Raw genomic sequence first — 18945 nt, 5'->3', positions numbered from 1 at the left:
TCAGATCCTGTATCTGCAATTGGTTTAGACAGACAAGCACCACACACACTCTACTTTTAGACTAAATTGTGTGTTTCAAATAGGGAAAATTAATTAACTTAGACTAGTTCTTTTACTCTCTACGAATGCACATGTCTCAGAGAAGTACCCACTGAATAATTTGCTTCCTGTTTTCTTCCATGTTAGATTATGGTTTGCAGTCATACAGAAAAGAAGATTCTCCTGAGGGGTCAAGCTCATATCAGCAGCATTTGATACAGATTTACACAGCACCTGAAATCTATTCCCTTTCAAACTGTGAAGCCAATTCTATGACAGATGTCTACAGGTAGCTCACTTCTCCTGTTCGTTGCACTTAATATTATCTCAGCTTGAGTATTTTTAATCACAATTAGGCTGTATAATTCTGTGGTCACTACAGGTACATGTTTCTATTTTAAAAAGGATCGATCCTGGCATACAGAACAGCATAGATATAACAGGATCTTCTCTTTTAAGGTAGATAACCAAATACGGAATTCAGTGACATGGCATAAGTGCAGAGTTGGTCTGATGCTTCATAATGAGTTATTCTGAATGAGAAGATAAAAGAGGTGTAAAGATACACTATTAGCTAATAATATTTTTTTCCTGCTTCTTATGAAAAAGTAGGTTATTTTCAAAAATGGTAGCAACTTACATGTTAATAGTGTCAGTTTTCCAGGATGTCATAATGCACATACGCATCTCACAATTCTGTAACTAGTATCAATATTTTATTGTGTACACAATATTTGGTTTGCAGCAAAAAGATACATGTAGAAAAAAAGAAATGGATGCACTAGTGAATAGCTCTAACCTTTTCCTTGTGAAAGCCTTTATAAGAGATCACCTTTCAATGGGTGATTTGGTTTTAAGGTTTAGCCTTGCCAGTGATGTATATCTTCTATCCGATCATTTGCAGGATTGCAATTGAATTTTGGGAATGATAATCCAATTTAAAAGTCATTGAACTAGGTTTTTTCGCTTTGATTTATTTTATCTTTTAAATTTCTTGTTTCTCACAAGAATTTTCTGTACTAAGTAGGAAAAAAAAGGGTTCTTGGTACATTCTCTTTCATAACAATGATGCTTCTTTTGTCTTCTGAATTTTAATGGGTACTAGGTCACAACAAATAGTTACTGCCCTAAATGACTGTTACGGTTCTTTTACTGAAAAAAACTAGTTGCAGAAACAGAGAATACTGCTTAGTTATCACCTTTTTTCGATTAGGGTTCATTAAAATTATATGGAGATATGATTTTAGATACAAGATTTACTGGATTAATGCCCATTATTCCCTTGCAAAGAAATACATGCATATCAATGTACTACAACATTATTAATTATGGTCCATCCTATCAGATTATATAAGCAAATGTTTGAGGTCTCAGTAGTATTTACATCTATAGGCTTAAACATTTCCTTAGAATTTCCTTCAAAACAGCTCAGCTAGAGGGAATTTGTCCCTGTGTCTGTATTTCTGGATACTGTCATTTGTCCTGTGTTGATCTTTATTTCTCAACATGGATTGCTCTTACAAAGTACTGCCCCAACTAAGCTGTAATAATTAGGATTGTCTTTTACTTTTGCAATTTATCATTGCCCTACAGCCAAAATTCATTCCAGAAAATGTTTACTTAGCACTTGTCTGATTCACAGTACCCCTGTTATACCATTTTTGACTCTGCAAGCAACATGGCCTCCTTCTTGCCGAGGAACTCCCTAAAAAAAAAAACCCAAATAAGTGCTAAGAGCCGATTTTCTCATATCATAGATTACTATAATAGGCTTTTGACAGATTCAGTGAATGCTTCCTGAATCCATCTTGTTGTCAGCCCCTGCATCTGCAATATCCAGGTCCTCTTACATCGTACCACAGCTAACCCATCCCTAGTAAGAAAGAAAAAACACTAAGAGATTAAGTTAGAAAAGAGGGAAGACCAATGTGCAGCCAGCTAAGAAAGCTAGATGTGTAATGGTAGGATTAGAATAGTTGTCTTTTTAACTGAGCTGTTCTTCAGAACCTGCATTTTAGCAGTTTTTATTTGATTATAAGAGCAGGTGCTAAGCTTTCCTGGTACATGCATGTGGGCTCACTGGCCACGAAGCAATGCCTCAGCCTTGAAATCATCAGTTTTTATCTGTTAAAAAATTCCATTAATATTCCTGATGGTATGGCCCAAATAATAATAATTAAAAAAAAAAAAAAGTGGAAATTGCAGGAATGGGATTTGTAATTTTGTGTGCTTTTACAGATCAATCACTTGCTTTTAAAGTTGTCCCGGGAATGTGCTGGTCAGATGGGAAAGCTAAAATGGAAATGAGAATGGGAGCATGAAAGCAGCTACTTTATGAGCTTGAAAGGCTCTTTCAAGTCTTAGTTTCTCCTACATTGATTCTTCTTGGTTTGTAATTGCTATGTGAATATGCTAAGACTTTTCTGAATAGTGCTGCTGAAGCTGAATGAAATCAATACTGCTTTATTTAAGTTACTATCATATAATTACTTGCCTTGAAAATCTGTTTCAGCTTTGCTGTCTCATGTGTAAATATAATCAGGTTAATTTCCACATAATTTCATCATGGTTTATATGTATTATTTTATTTGCCAGTGCTGTACACAAGTGGACTGAAGGACAGACACATTCCATTATACAGCTGGAATGCTGTACAGAATAGAGCAACCATTAGCAATACAACAGTTTGCAAACTGGTATTCCCCATAAAAACATGGTTTCTAGTAGAAATGCATGTAGGGGATTAGTTTTTACAAAGGTTTAATAGATAAAGGGGCAAAACTCTCTTTAACAGGATTTTCACCTGGAGAAGGAGCTGGCTTCTTTGAAATCACTATTCTAAAAGATGTTTAGTAAGTTCACTGAGACTGAATACCCGGGTTTTATCCCTTTTTTTCCATTCTTCACCTTTGATCAATGTGTTTGAACTTGGTTTATCTGAGGATGAAAACATAATTCAGAAAGAATGAGCAAAAATGCTTACTGTAAAAGATGTACTCTGAATACACTAACTCATCACTGACTTTATGGAGATTTTCCAGAACAGTGATCTGTGCTGAAAAGAAACCATTCCTGCAGCTGATGAACCTACTCCTGCCCCTTGATTGCAGCACAAATTTATTCTGTATGTTTATTGGTGGGTATCATGAGAATTCCTGCCCATATCACCTCTGGATTCCATCATATTCTTGCAGTGAAAATTGCAAGAATTGCTGTTCATCAAATTCAAACATTTCATTTCTGAGACTGGTAACTGTCAGAGGAGACTGCTAACTGTAGGAGAGGGCTGCTCTAAAATGATAAGTGACAGATCTCTGAAAATAAAATAATGACAGGTAGCAGCACTGTTGCCATCCTTCCTTTTAGGATACTAGACTTTCAGTCATAAAATGGGGAAAAAATAAGAAATCATTGAAAGAAGCAATGACTCATGCCATGAACTATTATTTCATTAAGATTTTGCTATCCTTTTATTCTGCAGTTATGCCATCATTTTACTAGAAATTGCCACAAGAAGCGACCCTGTGCTGGTAAGGAAACTTTGATTCTGTTTCTGATGCAGACACAAACAAAAGTGAGTGTAATTTATTTTTTGAGCATATATTTTCCTCTTGATTTTGTGGGTGCAAGTTCAGTCCCAATGGAACATGCAGTCAGGGCTTACTCTCGGTCTACCACTCTTCCTTCAGAACTTTGGAGTACATGACAAAAGTAATGTAGCTCCAAAATTGCCTTTTGGTTGGCTTTGCGAGGTTTCCTTTCCTTTCCAGTTCTTCACAGGTGCTTTCAGTGAGTTCTGCTCTGGTAAGAAAATTCTAGAAGAGCAAATGAGCAGCTGTCCATAAGGAAAATGTCTTCTTTGAACATGTCTCGTTATTAATGTTAAATGGCCAACACAGAAAATGCACTTTGAAATTTATATCAGATTTTCTGGATATGTAACCATTTTCTGTCTGAATAATTTTCTAACAACAAAGACTTAAAACTGCTATTCGTATTTTCTAAAAGTTTGTGATAATAGATCAGTGTAGGCCTTGAGGTTTCTCAAAAGTTACCTGTCAGTATCTTGCCAGTTATTAATTTTTTTAAAAGCTATTTACCTCATATAAACATTGAGATTAAACTCTTTTAGCCATGAAAAGGCTTTTAGACAGGCATCAAAGTTTGGAATAATTTTCTTTTATTTTTCTTTCTTCTTTGTTTTTGTACTCTTATAAAAAAGCTGATCTTTTATGGAAACTAGTGGGGAAGATGTCATAAAAGGAATGACCACAGTTATATGTTTTCAACTGCATATATTTCCAATGGTATATATTTACAAAACACACACCACTAGCTACAAGATTGTGTGATCCTTTTTTCTCTAGAATGATGTTCTACATGCAGGTGAACTGTCTTGTTGCCCACCTTTGACAGAATTAATTTCAGGAAAGGCTGAGAATTCTTGCCCATGTCCAGCAGATTACATAGAGGTGAGTAGATGTAGTATTGTGTACAGAAATTCTTTATTGATGTGAAGTTAAGACATGACACAGAAATTTTATGGCAATACTACATTTGATGAATGCAAGCAACCCGGAAGTTCATTACATCTCAAAAAAAGGCATAATTAAATGCTTTAATAGCCTTAATAAAAAAATAAACAGTCATTGTGAAAAGTTGAGAGTTTCACTTGTCCCCACAAATTTTTAGTGTAATAAATTATGTTTTTAATATTAATTGACTATTTTTGCATGGTCAGTCATGTTACTACTAGGAAATAATTATATATAATTTAATAACTCAATATCTGTACATATTTGATATTAGTAATATTTATTTAGCATACTGGCAAAGGCCTTTCAAATAGTGCAGTGTGTGTATCAGGCAAAGTATGAGCTTGGTTTGATTCTCATGCAGAAGGTTTATGTGCTTGGTAGCCTCAAACTGCCTAATAAAACAAAGTACACCCCTTCCCAGTACAATTATATCAGAACAAGATTGTGGCAACAGCTCAAGAGCTATATAGTTCATTTTTGGTGGTTTGTAGCAACCAGAAGGTCACAAAACATTTGCTAAGCTGCTAAGCATCATTGGATTTTAGTCAGGAGGTAACATTCATAAGCAAATTTTTAACAATTTGTGTATTTTGGGTACACAAAAATCCTCTGAAAATAGTACACAACTCCAGAAGTGTAACACTGTCTTAAAGTATAATCCAAGAGCTTAAGCAGTGTTTGTCAAAAGGAATGTGAGCATCTAATTCATGCTTTCCAGCAGTAGCACTTAGATGAGCTTTGATCATTTACTTAGCAGATGTATAGAACTTTGTAAACCTCAATATAGCTCTGATACTTTTCACCAGCTGCAGTTAGGGCTTCACATGCACAGTTTGCTCTGAGAAAATAGCAGTATTTATTAGAATCACTACCTGTGCTTGCAATGACAAAACACTCCTTTTCTCCTTCTCTTTCAATGCTGCAGTTAATAAGAAGGTGCAGAAAAATTAATCCAGCTCAAAGGCCCACATTTGAACAAGTCAAGAAAATGTTGTACAAGATGAATCCTAATAAAGTCAGCCCTGTTGACATGATGATGACTCTGGTAAATTTAATCCAATCTAATCAATTTGCTCATTTGTAATAACTTTCACCTCTATATTTGTTGATCTAAACCCCTGTCTGATGAGAGTCAAACACTCCACACATAGTCTATCACTCAGCTCTGATGGGCTGGTTGAAGCTTTATCTTTGAGGTCCAGTTTTCATTCTCATTTCATGTCTGTCAGTTTTTCTGAACTTTCTCAACTTCTTTGGGGCTGCACACTTTTATTTTTTCAGCTGGATGTTGTTTGATTTGTAATGCACTATATTCCCCTTTTCCAGTGACTCCATGCTGGACTCACAGTACTGGGAGTAAATACCCTGCATGCCACAAATAATAGCATGTTTACAGCTGCATTTTGAGCAGAGTATTTTAAGCCTACCAGCAGAGAAAAGCAGTTCCTACTTTCACAGCCTGTTGCTTCATAAAGAGAAAGGATGCAAAAGGCATAGCATCAAAGCATTGTGAACTTCTGTGAAAAGATTGAGACTTAGATACCTTCAGTTTTGGTAACATATTTAAACCCATATCTAGAACTTGGTCTCTGCATTGTTTGCATGGACTTTGAAGAGTCTGGAATTGGCTTCTGCCTTTCTTATGTGTAAACAACAATCTCAAATCCAGAATCATAAATTTACCTAGGGAGAAACCTGATTGTTTGATTTTCTAAGAAAAGAATAGCTTTCTCAGACCTGAGCCTTTGCTTATACAAATGTTTTCAAAGCAAAATCTTTCAAAAGCTTAAATTCTATCCAACTATAAATCTATTTCAGTAAAAGAATTATTTTATAAAATTCTGTATTATTTAGATGGAGAAATACAGTAAACATTTGGAAATACTGGTTTCTGAGAGAACTCAGGATTTAATGCATGAAAAACAGAAGACTGACCGTCTGTTATATAGTAAGTTATTTAGCAAAAATACTGGATATCCTTCTCAATAATAACTTTATTTTAACTGTCTAATTACAAAGAAACCCTCTGCTCAGTGCTTATTTAACAGAGAACATGTAGATTACAATGAATCAATGTAATTATTCCTTTTATCCTGGGAAGATATTTAGGTTCTTTTTAGATTTTCTGCCTAAAAATCTGTGCATTTAACTGAGAGCTATGACTCTAAAATCCATAGTGCTCTCACTTTAATCTTGCTTCCTTGGCATTCCTTCTGTATAGTTATAAATATTGGGAAATTGCTTTTGGACTGAGGTTACTTTTGATGACAAGTGTATTTTCTGGAATTTCAAAAGAAAAAAAAGGCATAAAGAAGCAGATATAACACACCGGAGGAAAAAAAGGAAAAGGCTGTAAAAGTGCAAGGCAGAAGTGAGGAAGATAGAAAAAATCTGAGAAGAGACAATAAACAACACAGAAAGAATATACTAGCAAAGGGGTTGGTAAAGGAGCTGGTGATAACCCAGTTCACACGATTAGACTAACTTTAACGTAAAGTGTACAGGTATTAGTTGTTTTAACTAAAAGTAACAGGTAATCTGAAAAATCTGGTCTTTTTGTCAGTGAGATTTATTATGAAGTCTGACATAGCAGAGCAGATTCTAATGGAAAGAATGCTTAGCCTTCAGAATATTTCATATTTATGCACATTGGTTTTATACCTGTAAGCAAAAATGTTCTATTTCTTTGTCAAAAGATGTACAAAATGTTCTATTTTCCATGTCAAAAGAGTAACAATGCTCTACTTTCTACAATAGGTATGTTGCCAAAGCAAGTAGCAGATGATCTCAGGCAGGGGAAACATGCACAAGCTCAAAGTTACTTAAGTGCCACCATCTTTTTCAGGTAAGCAAAAATGAAAGATGGGAGTAGAATGAAAGACGGGAGTAGAACTGACTTTCTACTGAAGCAACTTCTAAGCTTCTAGTGGAGGGGAAGCTCATAGCCAAGCATAGAATTTCTATCTAAACTGCCATTTATTGAACTAGGTGGCAACATTTGACTTTGTAATTAGTGTCTTTCAAAATGATCACACCTTTCTATTTTTCATTATAATTAATTAAATGAAAAATGACATTAACATAGAGCTCTAACACACAAATGCATGTCATTTGATGTTTGTTACACACACATGCATGTATGTTTTTTAAGACAGGCCAGGATTTAGGTGTTTAATGGAAACTTGTTTATACTTGGAGTCCACATGGATTTACGGTCTTTCTTTTGTTATGGGTGCATTAAGCAACATGAAAATTGCATGGTTTACTTTCTTAAACAGACAGACCTTAAGTTCCCTTTCATTCATTTGTACATAAACCAAAATGGAATACCTAGTCCGTTGCATATTAGAGTTTAGATGCTAAATATGGTTTACTACATTGGTAAGCAAATAGACAAGTCTATCAGTTCTTTGAAGTGGAAGGAGTTTGTTTTCAGTTTAAATAAAGGTTTGAAGACAAAATTATTCTATGAGAATAGAATAAATATGGAAAAATAGAAGGTTGTGGTAGTTCCACTGAGAAATTAGTACTGTGTTTTTAGGATCACCAATCTGCAGTGGCTATGGCAATGGATAAGAATGTTCTTCTTGTTGTATTTTAACAGTGACATTGTTGGCTTCACTCAGCTGTCCAGCAGCAGCACACCTTACCAAGTGGTAGATCTTCTGAACAAGCTTTATACCACTTTTGATGAAATCATAGATAACTATGATGTCTATAAGGTGGAGACAATAGGAGATGCCTGTAAGTTCCTTGAGCTATGGACAATGGTGAGGCATGAGCATTTCATCAGGATAGAGCCTGATTGGATCACAAGGAAGAACAGATGAAGGAGATTTTTAAATCTAAGTACCATTGAGAAGGCCATGCAAAACAATTTTGGGAGAAGGCCTAGCAGAGCCCTTCAGGGCTTTAGGAATGTTTTCCTGCACACCTTTCATTATTTCTACACCTAATGAATGCTATAGATGGAACAAATGAGCTGAGCAAACTACCACTGCTGTTTGTTTAGTTCCTATGACCTTTAAGGTCTCATTTTATACCTTGGCAACATATTAATCCCAGCTAGTAAATTCTCTATCACAGGATGTGAACATAAATGCCATTCCCCAAGCTTTATTATCATATCTTTTTGTGAAGACCACAACAACCTTCTCCCTCCTATTATTTTTCTCCCTCCCATATTTTTGGATTTTAGGAAAACAGTTTTCTATTTGTTGCCATGGGAATCTGCTGGATTGACTAACATTAAAACTGAGGTCCATCAAAAACTTAGCAGAAACTGGCTAAGTTTTTGGATTTTTTGACAGACAGGAAATTCTAAAAAAGATGTGGAAAAAACCACACTCTTTTTTTTCTGTGGCATAGTTAAACACATCCTGGAGCATAACATTCCTGGAAAAATGCTCCTGATGGACCATGAAGAGACCTGTCTCTTTTCCTACACAATAAGAGTCAGTTCTGGGAGCATAGGACAAAGCCTGCTGGGAATAATTGTGTTTAAAGTATCTGCCCATAGAAAAAAAAGTTAGAAAACAGACATTTTTTCCACTACCTGTCTCACTTCAAGCATCCCCACTGGAGGGAGGAATAGAAGGTAGGAATGAATAAATCATATAGAAAAGTAAGAAGAAAATCCAATATTTTTCAGAGATAGGGTAATTACTGTGAAAAATTGCTGCCCTATCCTTCATTTATTTCTGGGTTTGTTTGTTCAGGCAAAATTGCCCAGCAGGATATGAAGGAATAAGGTTGTAGTGTTTTTTCCTAACTTATACACTGTTTTTTGGTTTGGTTTTTTTTAAAATCTGTGAGTAATGGCAAAGGTTAAAACAGCTTCCTTGTTGTGTTAGATATGGTGGTGTCAGGAGTACCCAAAGAGAATGGGATCCTTCATGCTGGCGAGATTGCAAGCATGGCTTTAGACCTTCTGGATGTCTGCAAGACTTTTAGGATCCCACACAAACCAAACACCCTCCTAAAGATAAGAGCAGGAATCCATTCAGGTATGTTGAGAAAAATGCCAGAGAGTCCTTCTCTGATTTATCAAATGTTTCTGCAGTAGCATTTCCTCTCCATTAAAAATTAAGTTAATTTCCCAGCATGGGATGAAACACCTCAGAGGTCATCCCAACTGAATAAATTATTGGAAAACCTGGAAACTTTGTGAAAAAATGTGGAATTCAAGATTGGAAACACCACATTATGCCAGTGCCTTTGTTTATGTGAATGAGAACTGCTATCCTGTGCTTGTTACTTCTCCATTTCAGCTGTTCTCTTCACAAAACAGTTAGTTGCTGCTTGACTCGTTGATCTAGCCTTTACTCTCAGACTCCCAGCTCCCTGATCTAAGCTTATGTGTGACTGCAGCTCTTTCTGATAGACAGAGTTGGATGTGAGCTGTGCAGCCCAGCATCTACAAATCACATGACTTACATTGTGTCAGCAAGAGAGCATATCTTCTGTACTGAAATCCCCCTGAGGATGACATAAAGGAATCAAAATGCTCACTTTCTGCCTTTAGCTGAGGAGGTTACTTGCTCATACTGCTTTTCCATGTGACTAGTTAGTGTTTTGTGCACAGCTCCTGCTTGCCACATTCCCATCTCAACTGCTCTGCAAAATATTCTGTTATTTGTTGAAACATGATTCTTCAGGTGCCCTTAATTCACACACACTACCTGCACACCATCATCACTTTCCTCAGTGCTCTCCTTTGAGACCCTTTCTGAGTTTCCTCCATGGCTCTGAAAACCATCTTAAAGTCAGATGTGTAACCTATGTTAGATAATTCTAACACTTGGTGTCTGTCTTATGAGTGAATGAGATTGAAGATAATGCAGGGAGCAGACAGGAGTCACACTGATTATGTGATCAAAAACTACAAAATATTTTGCTTTCTTAACAGGAGCAGTTGTAGCTGGAGTTGTTGGAACCAAAATGCCACGGTATTGTTTATTTGGAGATACTGTGAACACAGCTTCCAGGATGGAATCAACCAGTGAAGGTAAAAAGAAACAAAATGCAGATGTTGTTTTGACTATTCCCTAATGAGTCCTGAAAAAATGTCATGCTGAGTTTTGAGTCCTGTCCTGTTCAAATGGTTGCAGACCCTGTGTGAAAGGTGTTGATTTCTGTGTCCAATCTGTTTCTGGGCAAATTGTGCCAGTGATATTCTCTACAACCTTTGTAACAAGATCTCCTGATTCTTCAAGTTTCAGAAAGGGATTTTCAGGTCTTTAAAGTTCTCTACAATAAAAAAGGGTGAGAATCAGATGACAGATAAGTGGATATGTCCACTGTTTTTATTCCTTCCTGGCACTCAGCTGAGTTTATAGTAAAAAGGCAAGATAGTCAGTGTTTATATGAAGATAAATTGTCAGTGAAGGAAAATTCATAAAAAATTGAAATTATAGTATTATTGTCTCTTTCCCCTGTTTTTATTTACAGTGGTGGAGGCAGAGCAAGTATGATGTCAGTTTCTGTAATGTTTCGACTTCACTGAGAGCTGTATGTACAAAACAAGTGCTGGCTTCTATTATCCAGGAGATAGAACTACTTATGGTGTTCTTTGCAAAATGAAAAGGGTGCTTGACATTAATTTCAGCCTGACAGCAATGAAGAGTAGACAAATAATATTAAATGCAGGATGTGAAGAGTAGTGTTTGTTGACAGTAATGTATTTGTCCCAAGATGCTCTTGCAAAGAGGCGAGGATACTGGAGCTTGTTTGTGAACATTTCAGATAACAAAAGAATAACAGCAGACATGAAAAAGACAAGGGGGAGTTCATTAAAATCTTTGGCACACAGAGAGGACAGGTCTGTCTTGGATATTTAAGTTCTTACAGTAATATGAACATCATCTCTCTTTCCAGCTCTTAAAATACAGTGTAGTTCAAGTGCATACCAGCTGTTGGAGCAGATTGGAGAGTATGTGTTAGTATGCCGTGGGAATTTACAAGTCAAGGTGTGTATGCAACATTTACAGAATGTGAAAGTACTCTGGACTCCCTGAATTTTAACCCACACAGTCCTCTGTGTCTCAGACTCCTTGGATTAGTTTTTACCATCCCAGAGGAGAGAAGGCTCAACTTTTAAACTAGGACCAATTCTATGGGCTTGGGACAACACTGATAATTCAGAAATAAGGATTTCACCAAACTTGGAAGTATTGTGTGACATATCACTGCTTGAAATCAAAAAAAGTAATTCAGAGACATCATAAGTTCTCTAAGAGCAGAAAAATACTGCTGGTACCAGTTTTGCATAAGTCTTCAAATAATTATTTTAATCCGTAGTGCCCTCACTATCATTTAAGGAGAAGTTTTATGCCTTAGTTTTGCTGTGTGCGAAATGGTGGACAAGCACATCAGTATCCTTTGGGGACTTGTTTTGGGTCACAATAGAAAGATTATTATGCAAATGAAGGGTAGTATTATAACCTCACGACTCATTTTCTTCCTTAGGGGAAAGGAGACATGGTAACATACTGGCTCGAAGGTAAGAAAGCTTCTGCCACCCAGAAGGCAGCCCCGAGCATTCCTGCGACTCTTGGAGAACCCACCAGAGCTTCATTTAGTTTGATACCAGGTGTCCTTCCCAGTGAGCCTCTCTCAAGCTCTGCTTACTAGCTACTCCAGCATCCATTCTGCTTTCAATCTGTTAGGTTATTCTGCTGAATTAGAAAGTAAAAAAAGAGATAGTATGCCCCTTTGGGACTTATGGATGAATTAGCTTAGACTTTATTCACAGGTATCTCTGTCCTACAAGTGGCAAAAAATACAACACAGCAAAACCTCATCTTTAGGAATAATACAAAGATTAGCCAACTAGCTGGGCAGAAGGTAGCTCCCAGTGTTACTTCTGTTGGGTGATTCCCTGCCAGCAGCTTCCATCACCTCAAAACCAGTTGCCTGGACATTCCAGTCTGTAAACTGCTCCCCTGTTAAACAAGGAAATAGTGTATTGTTGCTATTTAATCATATGATAAAGCTTGTGGGTGTGATTGATTTTGTGCTGCAAAAGAGAAAAATTACTTGTGTACTGTTAGAAAGCAAGGCCCATGGAAAGAGAAGGATGAAGATGTGCAGTCACAGTGGATACAAATTGAAACGAGAATCTGTGCTGCTGGTTCTGTTTCATCTCCATTGCCTACAGCATAGTGATAATAATTAGGAAGAAAGTCCAAGGTTATTTCCATGGAGTCAACACTTCATGGTATCTGCCATCTTGGTGCAAAGATCTAAAATTCTTTGGAGAGAAATGAAAGATATTGCATGCTGTTGTTAAACAGAGGAGGGTCCATCACAGCTGCTCTTGTCTTTGGCTGCTCTGGGATCTCTCTGAAAAACTTATTTTAATGTTATGATATATTATGGAGTTGCTTTGACTACAGTGGTGGTGTACCTACTATGGCTGGTAGCTGTGTGTCTGTGAAGTCAGGCAGTCCTCTGACTCACTGTATAAATCAGGACACAGTTTAGAAAAGGTCATTCCTAACCAAGCATTTCCTGTAAAGAGAGACCAGTCACCAGCAATGCAGTAGTCTGTTGATGGACATGGTTCTTGCTGGTGTTGACTTTCTTTAAAGACAATATATATACACAGTGGACTCTTTTTTGTTTGGTTTGGGTTTTTTTGTTTTGCTTGTTTGTTTGTTTGGCAGTAAATGGCAGTAAATTAACTTGCAGGGCTAATGTCTTTTGAAGAGCTTAGCCAGTTCAGTTGAACTGATTCACAGAATTTGATAAATGAGTCACATCCGTTCCATCATAATGTGACCCGGACTGGCCAAAGCTTACAGGGAGACGGTGAAAAGGAACGATTGTGACTGACATAATACATTTAGTACTCCTTATTCTGCTGAATTATCCTCTGGTACGTCCGCAATTCTAGGTACTAGTATAAAAAGCACATGTAGATGCAATTTATCTGATAGAAATTTATGTAGCTTAAACAAGCAGCTGATGAGATGTCCTTGTTGACATTTAGCTAGCATACTTTGAATCCTAAGTATGTGCTTCTGTGGGAAGTAAAGTGCAGGTACTATTAGATTTTTCAGAGATGCCTAATAGAGGTAGGAAGGTAAGTCCTTCTGAATAATGGAAGACTTATTTGAAATCCACAGAAAAATACAGAACATTCTGGGTGAAATTTTGTTTCACAAGTCTGTTGGAATACTGCCACTTGAATAAGACCAGCTCTCAGCAAGGGACATGCACATAGCTGATCTTGTCACATGAGATTCCAGCATACAGGCCAGACAAATTTTTAAAAATTCTTTTTTAAAAATATCATCACATTCTTGAATTTCAAAATAGTACATGGTAAAATACAACTAACTTATTTGTAGTCTTAGCAAAATAAACTTTTCAGTTATCAAGAACCTAGAGATGTCCTTTCATATAACCATTTCCTTTATCCAAATGATATCTTACATTGTGAAATTCTCTGTTCTATTACAGTGCTGCATGATGTATAATACAGCTTACATTACTCTTTTAATGAGTTAGCATTTTTTACATTTTCATTAGAAAGGTCCATATCATAGGTTCTCTTAGCAAATGTGAATGGGAAATCATGTTCTTTGTTACATGTTCATCTTTATCAGTACTTCAGCTTTAACTCTTCTGCTTTATTTTAGCATTGTTTTTCCAATTAAAAGCTTTAAATTTAATGTCTTTTGATCTTAAAGTCTTCAAAAATTAGTGAGGAGAGACCATTAGCAATCTTGTTGGATTGACAGCCTTCACCACTGACATGTACTTGGGTAGTATTCAAATTCTGCTGAAGATAGTAGAGAGACTGTTGCTGACCACAAGAGACTTTGAGTCTGGTGATTATCTAGAACAGAGGTTGAAGAGCAACAGTGCCAGCCTGCCCCCCTGTTTCATTGTTATCTCTTGATCCTCCCTTGAGCAGAGCATCTCTAGAATAAGTAGCTTATTTTCTAAGGACCACTGAATCTCTATTATCTCTCCTGAGGCTTCAAACAGTAGTCCTTGCTAATGAGATGATATGACTGTTCTCTAGAAGATAAAAGTGAAGGGTAATGAATGATGTAGATGCAAATGGAACTGTCCTCAGTCAACTGGCAAGTACTTAAAATTTATCTCTGGCATTTTGACAGATGTAGTCAATGGCTATAGTCATAGTTCATCACCAATTGCTGAAGTGATAGGCAAGTTTCAGGAACATCTCTCTTTGGTTACAAAGATTTTTACTAGAGGTTTTGATACAATGCATCCATCTTTGGAGATTGTATGACACATCAAATTCAGCAAAGGTGGTTAAAGCATAAAGCCTGTGAGATGTGTCTTTTATCATCTGAGAATGGCACACTTGTGGAGATATTTTTTTTCTGTATTATTTTGGCCAGGCAGGTGTATGTATGTATACGAATATATGTATATATATAACATAGAGAGAATTATATATTATTATATATTTAGTGGTACACCCTGGCAGTGTTAAGTTTAATGAACAGCTGGACTTGATGATCTTAAAGGTCCTTTTCAACCTGAGTGATTCTGTGATAAAATTCTATGGTAAAACATGTCTGGCTGTAAATATAAAGGTAGCAGGAGAAGTTACTGCAAATCAATGCCCAGCATAAGGACATAAAACTGTTGTTAACTTCTGTCTCATGTTTTCATTGTGCACCTCAGTTTTTGAACCCATCAAGGGAACACAAGTGGTGCCCTGCACAGAATTCCATATACAAGGTGCAAATCAGAACACTGTCCCACTCTAAAATCTATATCCTTATGTGGGGTGGCACTTGTGACTGATGTTACTGCAAATTCATATCTGCAAGAGTCCTGTTACAGTTCCTGCTATTTCTCACTGTCCAGGAAATATAGCAAGGAAGCTTGTGGTTAGTACTGAGCTGCTTACTAAAGTCCTGATGACCTTGGCAATGCAGGAAAGCATCTACCAGCTAGTAAGGCTGAAATATGAGAACCAGGAAAGTTCTAATCTATGAGATGCTTTAAATCCACAAAAATTCACATCCCAGGTCACAGAAATCACAGAGTATTAGGGGTTGGAAGGGACCTTGAGAGATCATTAAGTCCAAACCCCCTGCCAGAGCAGGACTGTGGAATTAGTGAGGGAATCTATCATGTCTTCTTTTCTAAAATGGCACTTTATATAAATAAATATGTGATGTGTTCCTGCTTTCCTTGGAGATCTATCCTCACCAAAAAATGGAAAAACAATTAGAATAATAGAGCTGAAGAAAGTTATATGTACTTTATAGGTAATTTTTGTTCTTCACTTGGTGGCCATTCATGGAATATAGTCATAAAAAATAATGTATTACTGCATTCATAATGTAATTTTATGGAAAATTGTGGATTTTATTATTTTTTATTGCAGGTCCATCTAAGTACAGGTGAGCATGCAGGCAGGTACATTAAATAAATCACACGACACAAAAAATGACTTATGGAAGTCTTTAATAAGCTTGATAAACATTCACTACATTGTTTCACTTTTAATGTCGACGAATAGACTGAATAACCACAATATTTTTTAAAAAGTCCAACAAGTAAAAAAAAATCGATAATGTATTTTCAGGTGAAAAACTTTCTAGATTTTATTCTAACAATTGGCACTGAAAAAAGACTGGGTTTACCACCAAAAAGTTAGTCTTTATCCCCTGGGTTAGGTAGCAAACATCTTTTATTTAGCTTTTTATCAATATGTGCAGAGGGTCTCCAGTTCCATGGTTCTTTTTGAATAAACAGAAAAGTTACTTGCTTCTTCCGACAGCAAAACCAGAAAAATTAATTCATTTAAAGAAAAGTGGAATAAAAACCAGATGTCCTTCGCAAACAGTGTGAGGGCATAGTATGAATGTTGAGCCTGACTCTGCAGTCAGAGGATGCAGGGTCTCTTGAAGATCTGTTTCTCCTGAAAAGATTGGTGTGAGGCTCCCTGGCATGTTGAACATCCCTCTCTCCCACTGCACTCACTCCCAAATGTTACTAATAGCCCTTCCATCTGAACTGACCTCAATTGTAAGAGTCTTTGGTTTTTTAAGAGTGTCTTTCTTGGGCTGTCCTTTCAGACAAGTAAAAAGACACAGCTATGCAGTATTATTCTGGTTACTCTCCAGCTGGCTACCATCTGCTTTTCAACTAATGAGTACTCTGTCCTGTTAATTCCCGACTGGATTTTTATCAACGTTACACTAGTCAGTGTAAAAAAATTGGATTGTAACATTATCATATTCTACATTGGAATTCAAAAATAAAATAATTTGCAATCCATTGTTCTCTCCAAAGAAAACAGGAGAAAAATTCCCTCTCCTCCTAGTTTAAAATTTTCTAAAATGCACTTTATGATGTAGTTTTAAAACAACCAGTTTGAAATATGAGAGGTGGAGTTTTGTAGAATTTGTGTGGGAACCCTAGTGACCAAAAACTTACGATAAGCATGCTTGAGTCTACATGTTATTTAGTGTCCTGTAACATAGTAAGCACAGTTCTCTGGTTCAGACAGGGAACAGAGCTTCCTGTATTTGTACCTCACCTTTCCACTGCACTAGGTCTCAAAAGCATATGCAGCCTTTTTAGAATTAACTTCTAGTGCTGGATTTAACAGTTTTCATAAAGTACTAAGATTGTCCTTGAAGGTTCATGTGAAATTTTTATTGTTAAAACTCCATGTAATTTGCCTGGCTTTCAATCCCTAGCCAGTGAATGCCAAATATGATGCTGATGTAGTAGCAACCTCACATTCATGTGTGCACAACTGCTAAGGATTATCACTGCATTTACAGTCAAATTCAGTGGCGTGAAAATAAGTGGTTTGATGAGATCTGGGAGTGCATCAGCATTCCTAGCATCAGATCCATACCACATACCTATTTTTTTTCTGTAGCTCTTCAGTCTTGCCTGCAGGAAGTAAAATACTCTGTCTCTATCTGGAGAGCCTATTCAGGGTAAGCTACCAATGAAATGCTGCACATATGGAAAAATGCACTAAACATATAGTGTATGTGACCAGTATATAACACAGTTCATCTAACAAAGTAATGAAATATTTTCCATGAAGCCTTTTAGGTGTCTTTTGCTTTCGTGAATTATACATCTTTTTTTTTGTCCTGCCTCACTAGAACAAAGTGCACAGACAGATATTTTAAATTTAACTCTTTTCCACTCCTCAAGTAATGAAACTGTAGGTTGAAAAAATACTACTGCTCAATTTGTCAGAATTGTCCAAGGGTTCAAGTCTTTTCGCAATATTTTGGGTAAATGCTGAATGCAAACCACTGCAAAATTTAAGTCTGCTGTTTGTAATAAAGCCAGGTTTTCACAGGGGTTAGGATGCAACAGTCTTGGAACATTTAAACTCTCTGTCCTTTCGGGAGAACTGTGCGTCCTTAAAGACCCACAACAGAGTTCTTCTCAGAAAAATTCTCTTTTTCTAAGGGATGGTAGGAATTTTAAATTACAACAATAAGCTGAGGAAGGAAATTTGGGTAAGGTGTTGGAAAGACCAAGTGGTCCTCTGACCATATCCCAAATGAATGAACTGCCATGGTGCATTCTGTGACCTGCTCTTGCAAACAAATTTGTAATGTGCATATACTTACACATGGTGCAGTGCTTGCAAGTAAAAACAATAAGCACAAACACTTCTTTGTGCATCTGACAACAGAATAGTCCATGCAACTGTTCTCAACAGAAAAAAACCCTGTGGTTTAAAAAACCTTGCCAGGTAAAGGCATACAGGGTCTGGAATTCCTCCACTGAGATGACTGATAAATTAAAGGTAAAAATAATGGGTGAAAGTTTGCCAGATCACACTTTAAGTGAATTCTTGATCTGATTATTGTGTTTATTTCTAAAGATCAGGCACAAAAGGACCCATAGTACCAGAGTACTATGGCTATACCAAAGTAACAAACCTTCCAACTGTCCTTCCAGTAAGGATTGCACGTTCAGACTGGCTGCAGAGTAGGAAGGGTCTCAGCACCAGATGCTTTTCAGCTGATGCCCCATTCTCTGTGTTCCAAATGTGTCAAGAAAACTCCTTCTGTCTGCAATTTAAGAAAGTCTACAAGTTTTAGTGTGATTGATATTAGAAACTTACATAGAAACCTTTCAAGATTCATAAAATCTCCCATGTCAGCACTGCATTCTCTGGCAGTATGGCCTTACTGGCAGCATGTTCAGATTCAGGTTTCTGAGTGCAGATTGTGCTCTGCACATAAATAGATCAGTTCATAAATGCTCATGGAAATGGGGCTGGGAGTGCCTTTGAGGCCTGAGTCACCCACCTCTAACCTATATCTCTACAGCACCTTCAGTGTGAAAGATATTACACAGAAATGCAAAATCCCAGGCCTGTGCTTCA

The 18945-nt window shown here is 36.7% G+C and overlaps 1 protein-coding gene across 1 annotated transcript in view; it reads left to right on the top strand.

Annotated features, from left to right (window-relative positions):
- The window catches only part of LOC103530304 (atrial natriuretic peptide receptor 1-like), a 29107-nt gene extending 16898 nt beyond the window's left edge, over positions 1-12209 (top strand). Inside the window, 11 exon segments of the mRNA XM_030467625.1 lie at positions 187-328; positions 3521-3588; positions 4426-4511; positions 5503-5622; positions 6432-6525; positions 7335-7422; positions 8182-8321; positions 9431-9583; positions 10486-10584; positions 11454-11545; positions 12045-12209. Of these exon segments, the coding sequence (XP_030323485.1) occupies positions 187-328; positions 3521-3588; positions 4426-4511; positions 5503-5622; positions 6432-6525; positions 7335-7422; positions 8182-8321; positions 9431-9583; positions 10486-10584; positions 11454-11545; positions 12045-12209 (1247 nt within the window).
- Positions 12210-18945: the final 6736 nt, after the last annotated feature.

The sequence above is a fragment of the Calypte anna genome, chromosome Z, assembly GCF_003957555.1.
Source record: "Calypte anna isolate BGI_N300 chromosome Z, bCalAnn1_v1.p, whole genome shotgun sequence".
NCBI lineage: Eukaryota > Metazoa > Chordata > Aves > Apodiformes > Trochilidae > Calypte > Calypte anna.
Note: the sequence above shows the minus strand (reverse complement) of the source record. Positions and strands in the feature narration are given on the sequence as shown.